At 44.7% G+C, this 20,040-nt stretch overlaps 1 protein-coding gene across 1 annotated transcript; it reads left to right on the top strand.

Moving 5' to 3' along the window:
• The first annotated feature begins 1,475 nt into the window (after nucleotides 1–1,475).
• Nucleotides 1,476–15,739, top strand: LOC116853985 (F-box/LRR-repeat protein 14-like). The gene has a single exon (XM_032835408.1). It carries the CDS (start codon nucleotides 3,029–3,031, stop codon nucleotides 4,544–4,546), a length of 1,518 nt encoding a protein of 505 aa, XP_032691299.1. The 5' UTR covers nucleotides 1,476–3,028; the 3' UTR covers nucleotides 4,547–15,739.
• Nucleotides 15,740–20,040: the final 4,301 nt, after the last annotated feature.

Raw genomic sequence — 20,040 nt, forward strand, 5'->3', positions numbered from 1 at the left:
CAACCATGCAAAGCGATAATTTCTCCCGAGAAAATTGGTTACGAAGAGATATATTTTATTCTGTTTTACTCTTGCCTCTCTCTCTCTCTCTCTCTCTCCCTCCCTCCCTCTCCCTCTCTCTTTCTCCCTCCCTCTCTCTCTCCCTCTCTCTCGCACACAAAGATGCACAAGTCGATAAGTGAATTAATAGCAATACGAAGAGTCATATTGAGGAATTTACGATTACATGGTGCTTCGCAATTTCTTCCCGTTTGGTACATATATACTGCGGATCGATCGAAATGCCAAACGCACCACGGCATCTCGAATGTGCAGCACGATCCTGCAATTCCATTAATTAGCGTGCAAATTGTCTCCTAAGTCGTCATGGGACCGCGTTACTTTCGATCTTAAATATCTTGTCTGAAAAAAATTCGCCTATATACGAGCTAAAAATAAGTTAACTCTCAGGACATCTGAGGTCTCTGCAAGAGAGAGAGAGAGAGAGAGAGAGAGAATTTATTTGAAATAATAATAGGCGCATTTTAACGTCTTTTTTTATGACTTGGAATTTATTACAATAAGTTGTTTACAAACAACGAGCACACGAGGCACCAGATAAATTCGGTGATCGCACAGCTCGCACAAGCTGCAGTTATTTGTCACGATCTGAAGAAGGTGATCATCGAAAGGTCATCGCCATACATCCAGGGTGTCGGAGTGAGGATGATGCTATCGCATCACTTCCATCAGATTTTTGCGACTTTTGTACGGAAACTGTCCTGTGAATCAATGGCTTTCTAACGAACAAACCGAGGGTACGTCGACTTGTGCTTACATTGCGATACATTCACGCGAAACATTGAGAATAAATGCGTAATCGTCGGAAACGGTAAATTTTGAAGCGGACCGAGGATAGATCCGGGGTCGACGGCGGGGTCGATCGAAGATTCGCAAGGCAAAAGCAACGACAGATAAAAGCTATCGCGTCTCGACCCCTGAACTTTCGAAAGCTTTCTTTCTCGCTCTCACTCTCTCTCTCTCTCGCCGGTGAAGCTGAAAATTTCGTAGTCGCGCGTATCGCCGATTAGCAACGACGGGCGGCGATCGACGAAGGCGAAAATGAGACGAAAGGAAAAGAGCATCGGCGATCGAGAACGGCGGGATCGACAACGGAGCATTCTCGGTATTATCCAACGTGCAGTCGTCCCTCGCACAGCCCTCGCAACGTGGTGGTCCAGGGTATACGATGCGCCCGCACCGTGTGTGCCTCACCCTCTCCCCCGGCCCCTCCGACCCTCCCACCTCGCAACGAAAACTTAAAAATGCCGCCGCAGCGCAACCCGAATCGATATTCGCCGGTGCGGTCACGTGGCACGGTATCCAGCAGCGCAGGCCAATCGGCGGTCGGAGCGAGCCTCGTTCGCTCCGCCTGTGCCCACGGAGTGACAGCACGACATCTGCGTTCGTGTAGGCGGAACAACAGTCCGCGGCTGGCAGCGCACCGGTTCACAGTTTGGCGATGTGCCGCTCCACGCACGGCGGTCGACGTACGAGTGACCCCGACACGACACACATTGACGTCGACGGGCGTTCAACAACGTCGACGACGGCAACGACGGCGAGGAGGACGGTGACGGCAGCGGCGGCGACGACCACGACGAGGAGAAGAGCGACAAGGACGTCACGGCGTTAGCACGTGTACGGGGAACAGAGTCGTCGTCGTTTGGTACCGTCTCGTCTCTCTTACGACACTGCGTGTTGCACACGCACCGTGCGTGTGTCCGCCGCCGCTGGTTCGTAACCTATCGTATTCGCAGTGCGCGCGTGAGCGTCCCGTACATATATATATATATACCTATATATATATATATATATATATATGTATCTATGTACATGTATACATATGTATACATGCTCGTGCCGTAGTAGTCGTCTCGCGTGCAAAAAGAGAGCCAGCCAGTCGTCGCGGCCACGGGACAGAGCGAGAGAGTAGAGGAAGTGACCGCGGTGTGCGCGAGAAAGATCGAGAGCGCGAGTGAGTGGCAAGAGGCGAGGTGGGAGCAGGCGGGTATAAGGAGAGAAAGAGCGACGGAGAGAGAAACGAAGGGTGAGAGAAAGAGAGAGAGAGAGAGTGCGAGCGAGTGAGTGAGCAAACGCGAGAGCGAGAGATAGAGAAAGCAAGAGAGAGAGAGAGAGAGAAAAAGGACTTCCCGAGACGAAGCAAGTGAGAGGGAGAAGTCAGACGCGGCGAGAGACGGACGAGGAACGGAGAATCGAGACCCCAAGGTATACGCGCGATGGTGTTTCTACATGTGCCGCGCGAGAGAATGGTGCTTTCGTGAAACCGTAACTCTCACGGACAAGTTGTGCGCGGCGCGTACGATACAAAAAGTCGCGTGTCATCTCTCTCTCTCTTCTCTCCGATATCGGTCGATGGTCGCGCACCGTCGTCGATCGCGAGATAAATCCCGCTGTGTGTCCCTCCCCTCTCGTCCCGGCCGTCCGTCGCCTCCCACCGACTCGCTGTCCGCGTCGTACGCGGCTTGACCACGTCGTGGATCGCGCGCTGCGATCCGTCCGCGTCGACGCGGTGATACCGCGCTGGTGAGCGCGTAGCGCGGCGATCGATAGCCACGATCGATAGCGGGCATTTCTCGTGGCGCGCGCGCGCGCGCGCGCGTGGCTCCGTATCGTACCACATCGTGCGCGTGTGTTCATTGTACATTGACGCGCGGGCGGATAGACGCTTGTTACGCGATCACCATCGAGTGACGACGCGTTCTCATCCGGGACTGTACTAGGTTACCGTACTAGCTTGAACGGCTGGCCGATCCGAGTGAGGAGGCGCAAGAGGAAGAAGAGAAGGAAGAGGAGGAGGAGGAGGATAAGGTGCGAGTTAAAGATAGACAGATATAATAATTATCGCGACGGACAAGGACACGACGACGGGCGCACTACCGGCAGCTGCTGCTGCTCACTCGTCGTCGTCGTCGTCGGTCGCGAAGCGACGCGCGCCTGTTACGGCGCGGTCACACTCACGACCGACATGGAGGAGAGTCAGCTGTTGATGACGGAACTTCCGGCGCTCACGCCGAGCCGCGGCGGCACGACGCTGCTACACAGGCCCGGTCACTATTACCACCTGCACCAACCACACTTGGCGATACCGACGCCGCAGAGTCAGGCGATCTCGATGCACAACTCCAGCACGGCGCCGCACTACAACGCCAGCTCGGATGCTGGCGGCGGCGTCGGCGGTGCCGGCGGAGGAGGCGGTCCCGCGAACGCCGCCGGCTTGCCGGCGTATGTTCAGGGCGGAATCTCGTCGCGGCAGATGCCGCAGGTGCCGCGCGGTACCGCCGCGGCGGCCGGACACGCCGTCGCGAGTACTCACGTCTCCTGCCTCTATCCGGAAATCCTTGCCCTGATCTTCAGCTATCTGGAAGTGCGCGACAAAGGACGGGCGGCGCAAGTGTGCACCGCGTGGCGAGATGCCGCTTATTATCGCTCGGTATGGCGAGGGGTCGAAGCGCGTCTACACCTGAGGAAACAAGCACCGGCGTTGTTCGCCAGCTTGGTACGACGCGGCGTCAAGAAGGTGCAGGTACTGTCGCTCAGGCATGGCTTAAGCGCCGTTCTGAAGGGCGTGCCGAATCTCGAGGCGCTCAACTTGTCCGGCTGCTATAACATCACCGACAGCGGCATCACGAACGGCTTCTCGCAGGAGCTGCCGACCCTCACCGTACTCAATCTGTCACTTTGCAAGCAGGTGACGGATGCTTCGCTCGGCCGGATAGCGCAGTACTTGAAGAATCTCGAGCACCTCGAGCTGGGCGGTTGCTGCAACATCACCAACACTGGTCTGATGGTGATCGCGTGGGGACTCAAGAAGCTCAAGCGGCTGGACCTTAGGAGCTGCTGGCATGTCTCCGATCAGGGTATCGCTTATTTGGCCGGATTAAATCGCGAAGCCGACGGGAATCTCGCCCTGGAACACCTGAGTCTGCAGGATTGCCAGCGACTGAGCGACGAGGCGCTCAGAAACGTCTCGCTCGGTCTCACCACCCTCAAGTCCATCAACCTGTCATTCTGTGTCTGCATCACCGACTCCGGCGTCAAGCACTTGGCTCGGATGTCGAGTCTGCGCGAGCTCAATCTACGCTCGTGCGACAACATCTCCGACATAGGTATGGCCTACCTCGCCGAAGGTGGCAGTCGCATCACCTCGCTCGACGTGTCGTTCTGCGACAAGATCGGCGATCAGGCGCTGGTCCACATCTCCCAGGGTCTGTTCAATCTCAAGTCCCTGTCGCTGTCCGCCTGCCAGATCAGCGACGAGGGCATCTGCAAGATCGCCAAGACCCTGCACGACCTCGAGACCCTCAACATCGGCCAATGCAGCCGGTTGACCGACCGGAGTCTGCACACTATGGCCGAGAACATGAAGCATCTCAAGTGCATCGACCTGTACGGCTGCACCAAGATCACCACTAGCGGCCTCGAGCGAATCATGAAGTTGCCGCAGCTGAGTACGTTGAATCTTGGCCTGTGGCACGTGCGGTGATGGCTTTTTCCGTCGCAGAGCGCTCGTCGGGACGAACGCCGTCATCGTCACCGTCATCATAATCACCGTCACCACCACCACCATCACCACCATCACCATCACCACCGTCACCGTCATCGCCGCGTCGACGACAAGGACGACTTCATGCGACCAACTGACCTCATCTACGCGCGTATGTTCGCACCGCAGGCGGTAAGTCCACTACCGCTCGGGATACGAGATCTCCCGAGCGCGCCCGTTATCAACATCGTCGCCGACGACTACAACGATGACTACGACGACGATGACGACGACGACGACGACGACGACGACGACGACTACGTCGACGTCGTCGTCTTCGGTGGCGACGGTCGCGAACAACGCTAACTCGCTGCTTCGAGACGGAAATTCGTCGAGTGGTCGCGCAGCTCGCGTTCTCGAGAAACACCACCGCGGCGCGGGTGGTACTCTCTTTTCGAATACTCTTCGTTAGCAGCTTCTTCTTCTCGGGAAAGAAGCAAGAAAGCAGAGGCGGAGGACGTCTCGAGCACACATACTTCCGATCGTACTTGGTCGTCGCGCGTCGAAGATGATCACTAGGTTAATTCAACGGCGGGTCCGTGTCTCTCGCCTTCGATTACGGCGACTGGACCCGTCGAATTTAGGAAAAAAGGAAACGAATATCGCGTCTCGGGTTTTCGCCGCGAGCTCGCCACGGTGCTACGATTGTCGTGTACGATCATCGGTGTCGGAGACGCGTCAATGCGGACTTGTCGACTGAACTCGTCGATTGAACGATAGATTGATTGCAATGGTGCATTTTTCGTCGGTGTGTCTCGCTTTTTCCATTCCAGGTTCATGTAAAGCAGATCGCGATCGCGGACGTGCTGTCAATCGGACCGATACGATATATACGTAGAGAATGCGCTTTTAATCTGTATTATCATCAAGTGGGTTGACTCAACGATCAGTGTCATTACGCTGCTTCTTCGTCTGACGCTTCGCGGAAGACGCTTCTCTCGATAACGATAGATCGACAGTCATTCTTATCTGTGTATTAATAATCGTGACGCGTGCAATATGGAGCGACGATACTGACGGATTGACTGACTCATGATTCTCGCGATCCTAAAAGAAAGAAGAGAAAATTAACAAAATACCGGCAGAAAGTACGGCATTAAAGAAACCTTGTCTTTCTCTCGAAGAAGTTGCGCTCTCTCTCGAGATTCTGTCTCGTTTGTAATGTTCTTTTTCCTTGTTTCTTTCTGTCCCTCTTTCTTACCGGCTGTATATCGATAACTACTCTCTTCATCTCGCGCCGTGCACTCTCTCCGCAGAAATTAATTATACTATTATGTATCTGGCGTCGTTCGCGTGCGTATTAATTATTGCGACGAACGTCAGCAGGCCCCGCAAGAGTTTTTTCTTGATATATCGGTCACTCCGCGGCGTGGCGCGTCGCTGAATAAATAACCAAGTCAAATGATCCCCGATAGCGGATCTCGTGACCTCTCCGGCTGACCTCGATAACGCACGCAGCCTGTGCGATTCGCCAAGTCGATGAAAAACGTCGAGAGCAATGTTGCGCTATGAGGCAACGAGATAGAGCACAATTCAACGATGATCCACGTTGAGATTGTGCCAGCTAGCCGACCTAGCTTCGCCAGCAGCATCACGCACGCAACTTATGTGCGAGCTTATGTCCTCACGCTAACCTACGTACGTTGCGGTATATCCGTCTTATGTGGACATGTTCAACGTTCTCAAATCCTTTCCTCGTCTCATACCTTCAAAATAGGGAAAGGATATATCCGAAGTAATTACAGCACGCGCGCGATCGAGAAAACATGACTTCCGGCGATAAGCTGAACACGATCGCTGTGAATGTTCACGAGACTCGTTTCCGAAATGCCGTTGCACGGATTCTTTATTTTTTTTTCTCAAGGTGCATACAAAGCAGCCGCGAGAAAATGTTCAAAAGCGGTGGAAAGGGACAAGTCCAAAACCGAGTCCATCGACGCTTCATTTTACATTCTACTTTCGTCAGTCTTCCGTATGCAACACGCTCACTGGAAACAAGTATAATTTTTACGTACACAACACATACAGTGCCATTTTACGTATTTTTTTACGAGAACACAGGCAAGATGGGCTTAATTCGGTTGCGTCGTTGAAGTCGTCAACTGAAGAAGAGAAAGCAGAAAAAACTTTGTTGGTATCGAAGCGCGAGGCAGTCGAGAATCCTTCTCTTCATCTTGCGCGTCTCGTCGAGGCGACGCATCGTCGTTGTGAAACCACGCTGCAGAGTGAATTCTCGTTGTTCTTGACCACCTTGGACAGACCTCGGGTCGCGACAATCGAGCGTAGGACGACACTCGACGAGCCTACGTCTCTCTTTTCCTCTTTCTCTCTCCTCGAGATACGAGTCTGTTCTTTGACTCTGGACGCGAACGAAAAGTAAATATTCAGAATGGACCTCGATTTCGAGGTTCTGCTATAGACGTTCTACGTACCTCAGTCCTACTAAGTTCCGATCGTTACCGCCTGATCTTGTAATTGCAATAAGTTGCCGTTTACCATGCAGGATTTTCATTTGGATCTTTCGAGAGCGACACGTGTCGTATTACACATGTCAGAGAAGTACACAGTTAAGAAGAGAAGAAGAAGAGAAAGAAAAAAAGAAGGCATATACGCTTTGACATTTATATTATTAAGCTTACTATAATTTTTAACTGTACGTGGAGATAGAATGGTTAAAAATCGTACTGCCTAATACAGGAAAGTTTGACAATACAAAAATTCGAAAACATCTAAATATTTGCATAAGTATGAATGAAACTATTAAAATATAAGCCAATAAGAGTTTATTACCACAACGCAGGTAACAAATTTTCTATGAATGCTGACAAACTGTTCTGAATTTTTGAAAACAATCCTCTGAAAGAAAATGGTTTTTACGTTTCCAATATTGCCGGAATCATAAGAAATATGAAAAAAATATTTTTAACAGAAATGTCATTTTTCAAGATACTTCCATCAATCGCTGTCGTTTTTGAAAATTTTTAAATTCTTTTGCAACTAAATTAAAGCGTATTTTGCGCCAAATTCTGTCATGAATTTATGAGAAAGTTATATTCCCTCTCTCGCTGAACATAACTGAACGTAATAATTTGCTATTCCGTACATGATGAATTGATTGATTGATTATAAATAGTTTTTAGTACAAAAATCGACAGGTGTTTCATATTCTAGTGGTCTGTATACCCACTTTTATACTATATGTTTGAATAAATTTCTAAACGTCGGCTACAAAGAGAGAAAATTGTGTGTAATAATTGTATTTTTAAAATATTATTTCTTTGACCAAACTTCGAAATCTAATGATATTCAAAAAATAGTTAAATGTGTAACTTGTTCTGTGTGCCGCGTTAATTTTACGTGACTTTTCATTCAGGTCGCGTAGGTGTAAATGTTACAATGTATCTCGTGACATTGGGCAATAGTCTTTCCATAACTTCGAAATTGAGTATTTAGCGCCGGTTTTGGCTTGCATCATCGTGTCTCTTGCATGAAAATTTTATAAGAATATTCATGCGCAAGCGGATCCTTCAATTCTTAGTCAGTGCGAATGTCACAACGTACCTCGTCACATCTGGCAGCATCCTTCCATAACTTCGAAATTAAGCATTTGGCACTGCTTTGGCTTGCATCATCGTATTTCTCGCATGCAAATTTTATAAGAATATTCATGCGCGAATAGATCCTTCAATTCTTACTGGAGAACGCGAGAGCCGAATTGGAACGAAACTTTTTTCTATAATAATCCTTGACTGGAGTAATAAAACATATTGAAGGGCTAGCACTCTTAGACGTTTTCGAGAAAACGGCATCGATGATGCTGAACAATGATGCACGAAATGAATAATGAAAGGAAAGTGTAAAAGTTTCGTGATAATTAATATACTTTATGACTCTATGCATTTAGATTTTACAACAATTTAAATTTTAGAAGAATACTTTCGCGGAACTCATATTCGGTATATAAGTTTCTTGAAGTTTTAAAATGGTTTGTAAGAAAGAGAGAAAGAAAGAATTATATAATATATATAATAATCTGGCGGTAACATACAAAGCTCTCGTAATGTGTAGATTAAATCAAACTGAACAAAAAATTTCTCTATTATTTTGCGAACAACCAAATAAAATTTTGAGTATTGATTAAAGAAGATTGATGAATAAACTTGCGCGATTTGTCAATATTTATATATAATCGTGCGCAATATCACTCATATAAGTGTTTTAATGAATACCTCAGAATTTTATGCGGCTGTTTATACAATGGTTTTTTGTTTGCTTTTGCCTAATCTACAAGCGCACACGACGATCCCGAAATGTCAGTACGCGTATGCGCTTCTCGTAACGAAAATGTCGAGATTAAATTCGAAGACTACGACCTTCGTTCATATGTTTCTCGATCAAGCCGATTGGCAGCGGAAGATTAAAGATTCAAGACTCGGGTATTGGGTGTGCGAGAGTTATACGCTTTTTGCAATGCTACGTCCTTGGTCTGTTCTACGGACTTAATCTGCATATTTGACGCAACAGCGACTCTACCGGGTGTGAGAGAAGCTGCACGAATTTCATTTTAATCTATGATCGATTGTTACGATCGTGAATGCTGTGTTCTCTTAAGGATCATTTCGGCCAATCTACAATTCGTGACGGGACTTGGAACGAGATTTTCTTTATCGGAAAACACTCAAAGAATCAGGATTGCATATATATTTATAGATGCTCGCATACATTATATATGTACACACATCTATAAATCTTCCAGTGTTTTTCATGTCAAACGACATATGAAATCGCAATTAGAAAATTGTGTTCAGAATCCGTCGTGAATTGCAGATTTATCCAATTTCAAACGTAGAAAAATACTTTTCGATAGATCCACGTAAAAAATATTTCACAGTGTTATCGTTCGTTTGCTGTTAATGGAAAATCTTTAAACATTAGGGTGTATGTTGAAAGAACAGAGTTACGTAATATAGGATACGCTACACTATGTCATCGGCGAATAATATCCTAATGCCTGTAAAAATCGTTAAAAGCATTTTTAAACGCGCGGGGATTAAGCAATATTACGTTTCGTCCCGCCAGCCGCGGGGCACAAATTATATCTTTTGTTTTCGCACAGTAGAACGACAATGCGCAGTGCCATTTAATATTTTTAGCAAGATTAAGTGCTGTTTGTTAAGTTTGTTTCATTTAGCGTGTATTGCTATACATGTATTATATGCTTACAATAGTATTACTTTTGCTCTTCATTGATTTTTGCACGTCTCTATTAGCGAGATGAATTTTCTTATGTGCCTTTGTTTTCCTTTATAAACGTTCCCAAATTTAGAAGATGGAATATTCCTTTGGAAAAAGTTGGTTTTATATTATCGAAAAAAGTTTTTTTTTATTTTCTAATATATTCCGTGAAAAAAATTTATTCTTTAATGGAACTCTCGGTACCTATGTTGTCAGTGTTCAAGACCAAATATTTCGTAAATCCTCATGGAATCAACAATGATTCCAATCGTTGAAATGTCATGTGATGACATGTCATAATGTAGTCTATGTCTTCGACTTCGCGATGCAAGATCATACAATATCCCAACAAAAATTTCAAAATTGATCAAAATCAATTTCGAATCAATTTCGAATTTCAATATGAGACGGCATGCTGTCAAGTATTTTCAGCTAATTCCAGAAAGATAATTTTTCCGAATATAACATTGTTACATATATTCATTGTTGAATTCGGTATAAATTTATCTTTAATTTGCTCGTAAAAAATTTTGAAGACTTAAAAAGAAATTATGAGGGTACGTTGGAAAATATAACATTTTTGAAAAATTTCAAAACGTAAAATACATTTAAGACCGTAAAAAACCTTTAACATATCTTTTTAATCTTTACCATTGGGCGCGTTAATTCTCTTTCGCAATTTGTGTTGGACTAAATCCCTACTATGTTACGAACTATCTTCTCATGCAGTAATATCTTCCTTCTTTTTCGCTATTCATTGTTAAACCGACATGCTTTCTTGAAGAATATTTTCCGATATCTTCTTCCCCGTCCTGTACGCGCTTTGGCCGCACGACTTTATTTGAAATCTAATTAGGACATCTAGGTAACTCGGACTTAATCTTAGCGATGCAGCATCTCGGTGGCTGAACAATTCACGTGCCGAGTGAACGAACGAAGAGGTGATTATAGTGCCTGAATAGCCGAGAAGTATCACGTGCAATCTTGGCATTATCGCTATTCTACACTGCCGCATAGTGAGGCGAATACTCTGTTTTCGATTCGTAATAATTTTTAGAATATTTGATAATCATATTTCATTTTAAAGCCAAAATCAGAACAGAAAGTTTAGCCATCCACGCGAAGTGTATCGCGGCAAACCAACCAATAATCGAAAATTGTTTGTAAAAGGGGAATGAAAGGGGATACAAATGTTTCTATACACTTTCTTGTATAGGTTGGTCCATAGCTCAACCTGAATTGTTTTGAACCATAACTTTTTGGACATAACAGCAAGCGTGTTGAAACTAGAAATTTATATAACTTTATTTTAGGTATTATGCGGTTTTTTTTTTTAGATTTTGCCTTACTTTGTGCCGTCACGAAGTATAACAAACCGTATTTCATTCTTTCACGATTAATTTAAGTCGTATTCTCAGCGTGCGACGAATGAATCATTCTGCGGGCTCGCTTCTGTTATATTCATCTTCGATTCCCTTTTAGTTTCCGTCTCATCACGACGATGTGACACGATTTTAATATCGCTCTAACGGTGCTTGTTAACCTTATTACGCACGAGAACCAATTATCTTAAATATTATTTCCTCACACGGCATATACGTTTTAAAAATGGAACGTGAGCACTCCTGAGCATTTTTCTGGAATAATTCATGGAAACGTCGAGATCACGTTTGGCGCGATTTTCTCGCGCGACAATTATTATATAGAGCGTGTTCGCGAAAGTCGGGAGTAGGAGACGCGGTGCGACGTGGCGCGGTCGGGAAAAGACGGATGCACCGCGATGCAGAGCGGAGGCGGGCAGCAGTGCGCATCCGTGCGAGGTGCGCTCCTGGCACCGGCCAGGTCGTACCAGAAAGACGAAAGAACGGTCGGCCACTGCTCGTCGGTTTCACCGACACCGACGAGTTGTCCGTCTCGTCGTCGCTCTTCTTCGCCGAATGCAGGCATTCGACCTCGGTCTTCTTCTTCCCAGACTCGCTCGTTCGTTTAAAAGACCTGCTGCGATAGGCTTCGTAAAAACTCGAGGAAATTGACATTTCAAATAGAGAAAATTAGGTTGCTCGCCAATAGTAACGCATTCCCGAGGATCGAACCGATTTAGGCGTAAAATCAAAAGTTGCCAATTTTTTGAATCCCAGAATCAATTTAATTTAATCCATGTAGATCCGGATGAATTTTTCCGAAATTCTCGGGAAAGTGGGTCATGGTTCGTCGTGTTACCCAGCCGTGTCTTCCGTTAGTGCCGACTTAATAATTTTTTAATGTTTTCGATCCGCGGCGTTACGGTAAACAGTCAGGTGCCGTTGTTACGAAGGATAACGCGTAGCATTAGTGCGTCCCGGTTGATTCCCACGCTTATTTATTGGAGGCGACGCGAAAGTTATGTACTTTCTTTTTAGTTATTGCATCTGCATCATTGTCAGTAGATTGTTGAGTGCGGCGTACTCACAATCTCTAAAAAATATAATTTTGAATTTGAATCATTTAATTATTAAAAAATTACCAATAATTACCTTGCCGCTATTGCTATTATTGCGACGTCTATTACGTTTATGTGTAATAAAACCTCGGTTATCACGAATTGAATCTTCGTCCTCGGTAAACGTAACAGGGTTTATTGCCAATGTTGTCAATCGTGGTGACGATGATGTTATATAAGATCTTTCCGTTTGCACAAATTGTTTTAGTCTGCGACGTCTTTCGTCTTCCCATAATTTAAACATTTCGTCGTGAGTTTCACTAATAATTTTTTCATAATGTTCCTTTGTTATTACGGCTGTAACATCAGTCATTGATATCAGTTGTGGTGATGTATGAAGACTAATTAATGCTTTCGCAACAATATTTATAGAAGACTATTTAATTTCTAAAAAATGACGAAATCTCAAAATACATTTATTTGTTTCGTCGAAAATTTCTTCCATTTTTTGCCAGAGGTTCAAGTAGAACTAACGAAGTCTTTGTAGCCCCGTATGTGGAGATCGAGCGTTCGTTTCACGAGGAGAAGAAGCGGAAGGAGAGAAAGGGGGGAAGCAGGAGGACGAGGAGGAGGAGAAGGAGGATCAAACCGTACGGCGTGCGTGCACGCTCCCCCGACCGCTCGCCGTCTCTCCTCTCGTTCGTTCCTTTCGTGGAACCTGAACATTCCGCCGGAGGATCAGCGGTGGAAGTTGCTCCTCCGTGCAAAAAATTATTTTTCGATCTTCTCAAATTATTCCACAATAACGTACATGCGTTGTACGCTTCAGCTCGCTTCGTCTCATTATATCTGACAAACATCACTGAAAAGATTATGTAGGTGATGAATATACATAAACACGAGCGGCGTTTTCCCTGGAAAGAAGTAGAGGAAGAGTTACTCCTCGACTGCCGTCACTTTTCGGCGTGACAAATCCTCAGCCACCTCGGTTCATTGCGACCGTGAAAAAAACCGAAGTGCCGAAGTTCGCCGGACGAAACTCGCGTTGCGCAAGAAAGAACGAAGTAACCTGCGTCGCCGTTTCTCGCCGCGCGTAATAATGGGAAAGTCGACGTGGGCTAATTGAAAATCGCGTTACTTTACAAGGAAAAAAAAACCACGAAAGGCTTTTGCGATAACGATTGAAATGATCTCTTACAATGAACTAGCGTCAAACTCCAAAGTACATAACTTTGTCTAAAGTCGGCCATTCGTATCGCGCTATATCAGATATGAAAATACAACGGAAAATAATAACGAAACCTATACATTTGATTAGGTTTTAATACTATAGTTTCTTGTGATACATTCAGTTTCATGGATATTGTATCGATATATCGATAGTAATTAAAAGCTTTTGACTGGCAGAATTCATCTCTAGTTATGTATTTTCCATGATTGTTGAGTAATCGAAGAAACGAGAAGTGACATTATATTGAAAGCAGAAGTAACATTTTAAGATATTGACATGTACATGACAATAAAAAGCATTAATTATGATTAGGGTTAATTATGACACGCATATGTCTATTTTTCTCCAATTAATTATTTCTTTCAATTAATTTTATATATTAATCTCTTATTTACCTATCTCTTAACCTTCTGTTGTCTTTCTACCGATTTTTTTATACGTTCCTGTTGTCATTAGCGCAACGAAAGTCTTCAGAAGGACAGATATCTGTGCACACTATTTGTTGACCTAGCTGTAGACAGCTCGTCATCCTAGGAATACATCTTTATTCGTCAACAGATCTAAATACGAAGATGTCTCGATCAATGTTACCCATTATCTACTGGACGCGATCTTTGGTCGATGCGCGGCCATAACGCTGTTATTTGTTGCTTCTGTTCTATCTGTTATCCACCCAGTTTTATATATTTCTCTTCTCATTCCTGATACACCAAAACAAATATTATTGTTTTCTATTCGTTGACTCGTCAACTTTGTCACTTTTCTCCTTCGTTTTAAATGAGAGATTGATAACAATAACCAATCACGCACACACAAAAGAGAACAGGTGTGTGATGGAAACGTTATTGTAGCGCAACCTGATAAAATATTTCTGTCGATCAGATTTTTCAAGAAGTCATTCGGCACACTAGTCATTTCCCTCGGTCTATTTCTCATTTTCTCTATTTTTTCAGCTGTTATCCTATTACGTATGTACCGTTTAACAATCCAAGGAAAACGCGCCTCACCGACTCTCCTCTGACGCAAGAGTCCCTTCGTCGTTAATCTTCGCATCTTCCCCTCTCTCTCTCTCTCTCTCTCCCTCCCTCCCTCCCTCCCCTTTTGAAATATTTAATACTGAAAAGCACATCGACGTTGGGCATCGGTAAAGGACGCTGCCGCAACCTAGATTCACGCAGAGCGACTTTTCCGTCCCGATAAGTTCTCTGGGCGCTCTCGCGTGCTCCGAGGCGAGAGAGCTGCCTCAGCGAGCGCGCTCGGCTGGCCGCGGTGGCTGCGGCCGCGGTATTCGTGACACTTGCGGGAATTTTTGGACGGGTCTGTACCGGAATGTACAGGCGGCGATGGTATTCAGGAGAACCAGGAGCAGTGGGATCGAAGGGCCAACAACGCCGGGCTCGTCCGCCCGTACAAGCCGGGCGGCTCGAAAACCTGAATTTCAACTGCCTACCTAGACCCGACGGCCTCCGGAACCGCCGAAAATGCGCGTGGTTGCGCGTGAATTAGAGTCAGGCCCCGCCGCCGCGACGATACGAGTGTTGGAGTGATCGTGCACGAAAAGACGAGAGGAAGAAGGTGCTTCGCTCTCGAGCGAGATCCGCTGAGGACGAATATGTCTGACAAGAGACCTAACAGAACTGTCCCTCACCAATGTGCTTTGGATATGTTGTAGAGCATCAAAATATAAAAAATCTATATTTCTTTATATCGGCTTATCTTGAGGTTTAGGGATTAAAACAGCCCCTTGAAAAAAAATGAACTTTTTTATTTTTATGGAATAATTTCTAAGATATAAGGTATATGAAAAAATATTTCCTATGAAAGTTTTACAGTATTCAATACTCTTTGCAACGGCGTATTTCATTTGTTTGAAATACGTCAAATTTTTTATCTCCTTACGATGGATGATACTCACTCCAAGAATCTAATAATAATATGGATTGTGGCCCGATATTCGGAAAGAAAATTTCTCTCAACAAGGTTTTTACATGAGCTGATGTTAATTTATCAAATTTTGATGCGACTACACATAAATATTAAGAACGTTAAATAATGCACTCGTGGGCCAAACGTTCCTGTAGGTTCTTTTAATACGATCAAAAGAGGCGACAATAGTCTACCATTCGTGGAAATAATCGGCTATATTGTATACCTATGTATAGTTGCTGATACAGACTGTACTACAGATTCTATTGTTTTTGCACTTTTATTTGCTAATGTACGACCGGCGTGAAGTTCTAACTGGAATCCACTCTGATCCGAATTGTAAATATTTTCCACTCTATATCTATATTTAATATAATATTTCACATTAGTTATAAATGTTATCGCACTTATTTTCCAATTCTAATTTTGATAAGAAAGACAATTTTGTGATAAATTTCGATATTTTACGAGATATTACATTATGTTTAATTTTGAATCTTTGTATTCACATAGCTGACGCTGTGAATCTTGGTACATTTTCTTCTTGTTGTGCTCGAGAGGCCTATCGACTGATGTCAATATCATGAATTATCGTTTCTCTTTGGAGCGCTTTATTGAAATAATTTTATGTATAATCAGAAATTCTTTGCAATTTTTCTCTTCTAGTACTACTTGCATTCAAGTACTTCTTCCATCGTCGTAATTGTCGTAGTAATGTTACTTTTTTATATCTTCGTTTAACCGATTCCAATGATCTTGGTCCGGTTGTGAGAAAATTTGGTCGTGCGAACGACGCCATTCGATCCGTTGCGCCGATTGCAGCAGCGATCATCCAAGCAACCGAATTGTTCGTTGCATTTTAATTATTGTTGCTCGATCGATCGTTCGACGGGATATCCGTCCGCGCAGTTTTATCCTCGAGCAAGAGCTCGCGTTTCCGGCTTCGTTCCGGTTTCGCGAGCCATCATTTTCCTTGTCTCAATCATTATTTTCTCTCCTCGACGAGGCCAATGTGGCGACTTTGTAAGACGACGAGAGCGGTCGAAATTTCTCCAAGTGCAGCACGTTTGGTTGGTCATAATTATTGTCTCGCATCGCAAGATGGAATGTTTACCGTGCGCAAGGCAACGATATTACAAAATTTACCTATTATCCTGGTTACGTCGCTATTGACGTCGCTCTATGGCCCAGCTCTATTATCGCGCTGCCCGGTTAAGGGGTTATCTTCGGAGACGTGTTTGCTATCAGCGAACGGAGGCACGCCATCGGGTATAAACAGCACGCACGAACAACGCATGAGACGCTTTAACCGTTCGCTGCGTGACCGTGTTTACGTCGAACGAACGTTTTTTGCAACTTTCGTGGTATAAAGTACACAAGGTATCGCTAGGTCTTGTATTCTAACGACAAAGTTTCTGTAAACAAATTCTGCTTATCGCGACATTGTGACGTGATTCAAATGTAGATCGAAGCATGAAAAAGAAAGATGCTCTTAGCATCTACAGCCATGAAAACCTCTTTGAAAAGATTTTATTATATTAATGTGAGAATTGGTTTTTTAATGAACGGATCGTTTCCATTGAAAGACACAGAATTTCTGGTTTCTATGACCCAAATTTTACCCTGGCAACCAGAAATTCTATTTTATTCAACCGAAATGGTGCGCGCACATTATAAGTAAACTTTCTTCTTCGTGTATAATTTTAATAATCCTTTTGTCACTTTAGCATTTTCGATAAAACGTCATGTCTATAGAATTAAACACGTGATCTACAATGTACAGTTAAACGTTCGATGTTGACGTCGGGAAACCGCAGCGCGAACAACATCGAGTCGCGGTGATTCTCCCGCATGATCCGAAAATTTCACCGACGCGAAAGTGGCCGGTAAAAGCAAAACGACAGAAATACGAAGCAGTTGCTGCGTGCATCAGCTGGCGATCGCCCGTGGTAGCCTGTCGTCGGGCGAGCCTTCCCGAGGGAAGTTGCGGTAAGGTTTCCGAGGCCGGACCGATTCTCTTTGTCGATGTTACGCCGGGTGCGTTTCGCATTTCGCGCGTATCGTGCTATGTTCGCGTGTCGCATGGATTCTCGCGCGGAGTCCAGGCTGCTGCCACCGCTGCTTCTATTGCTGTCACTCGATTGCTTACCTACATCACTGGGTTATCGTCCCGTAAATGCGTTGTGTGTACGCGCGCGCGATACTTACACCCATTTTAACCGAGTAGTGACGAGCAAGGCGGAACAATGAAACTCGCGTGCGTGGCCGAGAAAAATCTCGCGGACGGTTCATTAACTTCGTGAGGACAGGGTAGTTCGCGATACGCTGTATCTTTTCTCTCACTAGGAGTCGTTTGGGAACGTTCCGCTTCGATTTCAGTAAATTTCTTTTCCTTTATGTATATCTTTCTTCCTTTTCTGTTTCCTTTTTTGTTTCCAACAAATTCCGTCGCACAATGGGACTCACTTCCTCTTCCTCTCTCTTTTTTCATCAGGGATGCATAATTCCGACCATACAATAAAAAAATGTCAAATAATTAACAAAATAGCTATTGTCAGTCTTAATTTTTAATTGATTAAATTCGTTATGAGGAAAAAACTTTGCTTTTTTTATTCTTAATCTATCCGTATATATTGTTTTAAATCACGATCATAAAAATATATAAGTTCCGCGAAAAATATATAACTGCACGCTCTTTATAATCTCAACAATAGAGATATTCGTTGAAAAAGTATTTGAAACATGAAGACTTTTTACAAGCACATTTAATTATTGCAATATTATCGAAAATACTATATTTTGATTCATTCTCAATCAAGAATAACAATATTCTACTAAAAAAATAATCGAGAATAACAATATTCTACTAAAAAATATTCTACTAAATTTTCAAATATATTTCAATGTCTCTTTTCAATGTATTCGCTCCGCTACTACGAGTAAACTACTCTAGCAGGTCCATCTCTTGCAATGTATGATTTAACAGCAACCATAAGTTGTTTGTTTTGAGAATTCATATTTTTTTTCATTGCGTACCGTTGTTTTCGTAATGAATTTTTCCTTGACACAATCCGAAAATATTTTCTTTTTTGAAATTCCAGAGTTACCAGCTTTAAATGACGGTAAATTCTCTGTTATTTTCGTTTACAAAGCTCATCATCGATGATTTACGTCGTGTATAATAATTTAAGATTCTTTTGTTTGTATAAATATCAGCACGTTCCCGCTTCGATTGATCGATAGCCATGGGCAACGCATAGCTAAAAACAGATTATAAACGACGCAATGAAATTATTCTCCTTGTATTTTACCTCCGTGCGCCGCCGTATTGCGTATGAGAATCTCGCGCGTTTTACAACGGATCGCTATGCGTCCGGTTTAAAAACGTGCCGCATGACACACAAGGGTGGTGTATCCACTTGTGTACGGAGCAACGAGACAGTGGACCGACCGGCGGCGGACCGTGGACGGTCGGTGAGGGGTTGGGAGAGTGAGAGGAGGGCAATAGGGGGAACACGCACGAACATTGCATACATTCCCGGGCAGGTGGGGGAATTCGAGTTGCGCCGACGAAAACCGAGATCGCCCGAAGCTTGTCGACGAGAGACAGAGATAGAAGAAAGAGAGAGAGAAAGAGGAAACAGCATAGAAGGAGGGACAAGCATCTCTGTAGTCGTGGTGCCAAGAAAGGAAGATGTCGAAAATAAGAAATATATATTTTTTTACGTATACTACATATACATGCACCTATATCAGAGAATAAAAATTCACTGTATTTTTCCAACGTATCTGAACGCAAAATTATTGTTTTCATCTAAACGAGAGCATATTGTTGTATGCTCATTATGATATTCTGTTTTTTTAAGTATGCGCAGAGGAGAAGGGGAATGGAGAAAGAGAAAGAGAGAAGTAAGGACCTTCGCATGAGTCTTCTCTTCTCTCGCTACCCTAGGTTAGGTGCTATTGTAATCGATTGGAGATGCGGGACTTCCCCTGACCCTCCTCTCTCTATCTCACTCTCTCTCCCTTCTTCCTCTTTCTCACTCTCCCTCCTTTCTCTCTCTCTCACTCTCTCCTTTTCTCTCACACTCACTCACTCACTCACTCACCAGCTCTCTCTTCGACCCTTGCCTGCTATAGAGACTCGTTACTCATTGTCTGGCAACCCCTGTGCGCCGGGTACGAAGGCATGTGCACCGACACACCATCACGAGCACATGATCCACATGACACAGCTATACGACGCTCACACATGAGACACACGCATGCACATGCATATACGAAGGAACAGACGGACAGGGCATTGCGCGCGTACAGCTCGGTTTGCTGTGGCGCTCGCCGTGGGGTTAGAAGCGAGACACCTCGTGCCTGCGACGTTTCCCTGCGTGGGACTGTTTGCCCGTCCCATGTGGGGTGTCGCGCCCGGCAAAGCAGGCATTGCTACTGCTCGCTCCTCTCGATGAAGGGTGCCGTGTTCCCTCGAGTTGCCCGGCGGCGAGTTCGTTCTCAAGTCGTGTGCGAGTGAAACTCGATCGAGCCTTCTTGGCTCGACGTTGCCGGCGACGAGGATCGAACGAATCGAAAGGGATCGTCCTGACAATACGAAGCGGTATAATATATTAC

This window comes from Odontomachus brunneus, unplaced genomic scaffold, assembly GCF_010583005.1.
Source record: "Odontomachus brunneus isolate Ranch 3 - 2012 unplaced genomic scaffold, Obru_v1 Obru_scaffold_007, whole genome shotgun sequence".
NCBI classification, from domain to species: Eukaryota; Metazoa; Arthropoda; class Insecta; order Hymenoptera; family Formicidae; genus Odontomachus; species Odontomachus brunneus.

Excerpts from the sequence above, each read along its gene's own strand:
- LOC116853985 (XM_032835408.1), top strand. The coding sequence starts at position 3,029 with ATGGAGGAGAGTCAGCTGTTGATGACGGAACTTCCGGCGCTCACGCCG.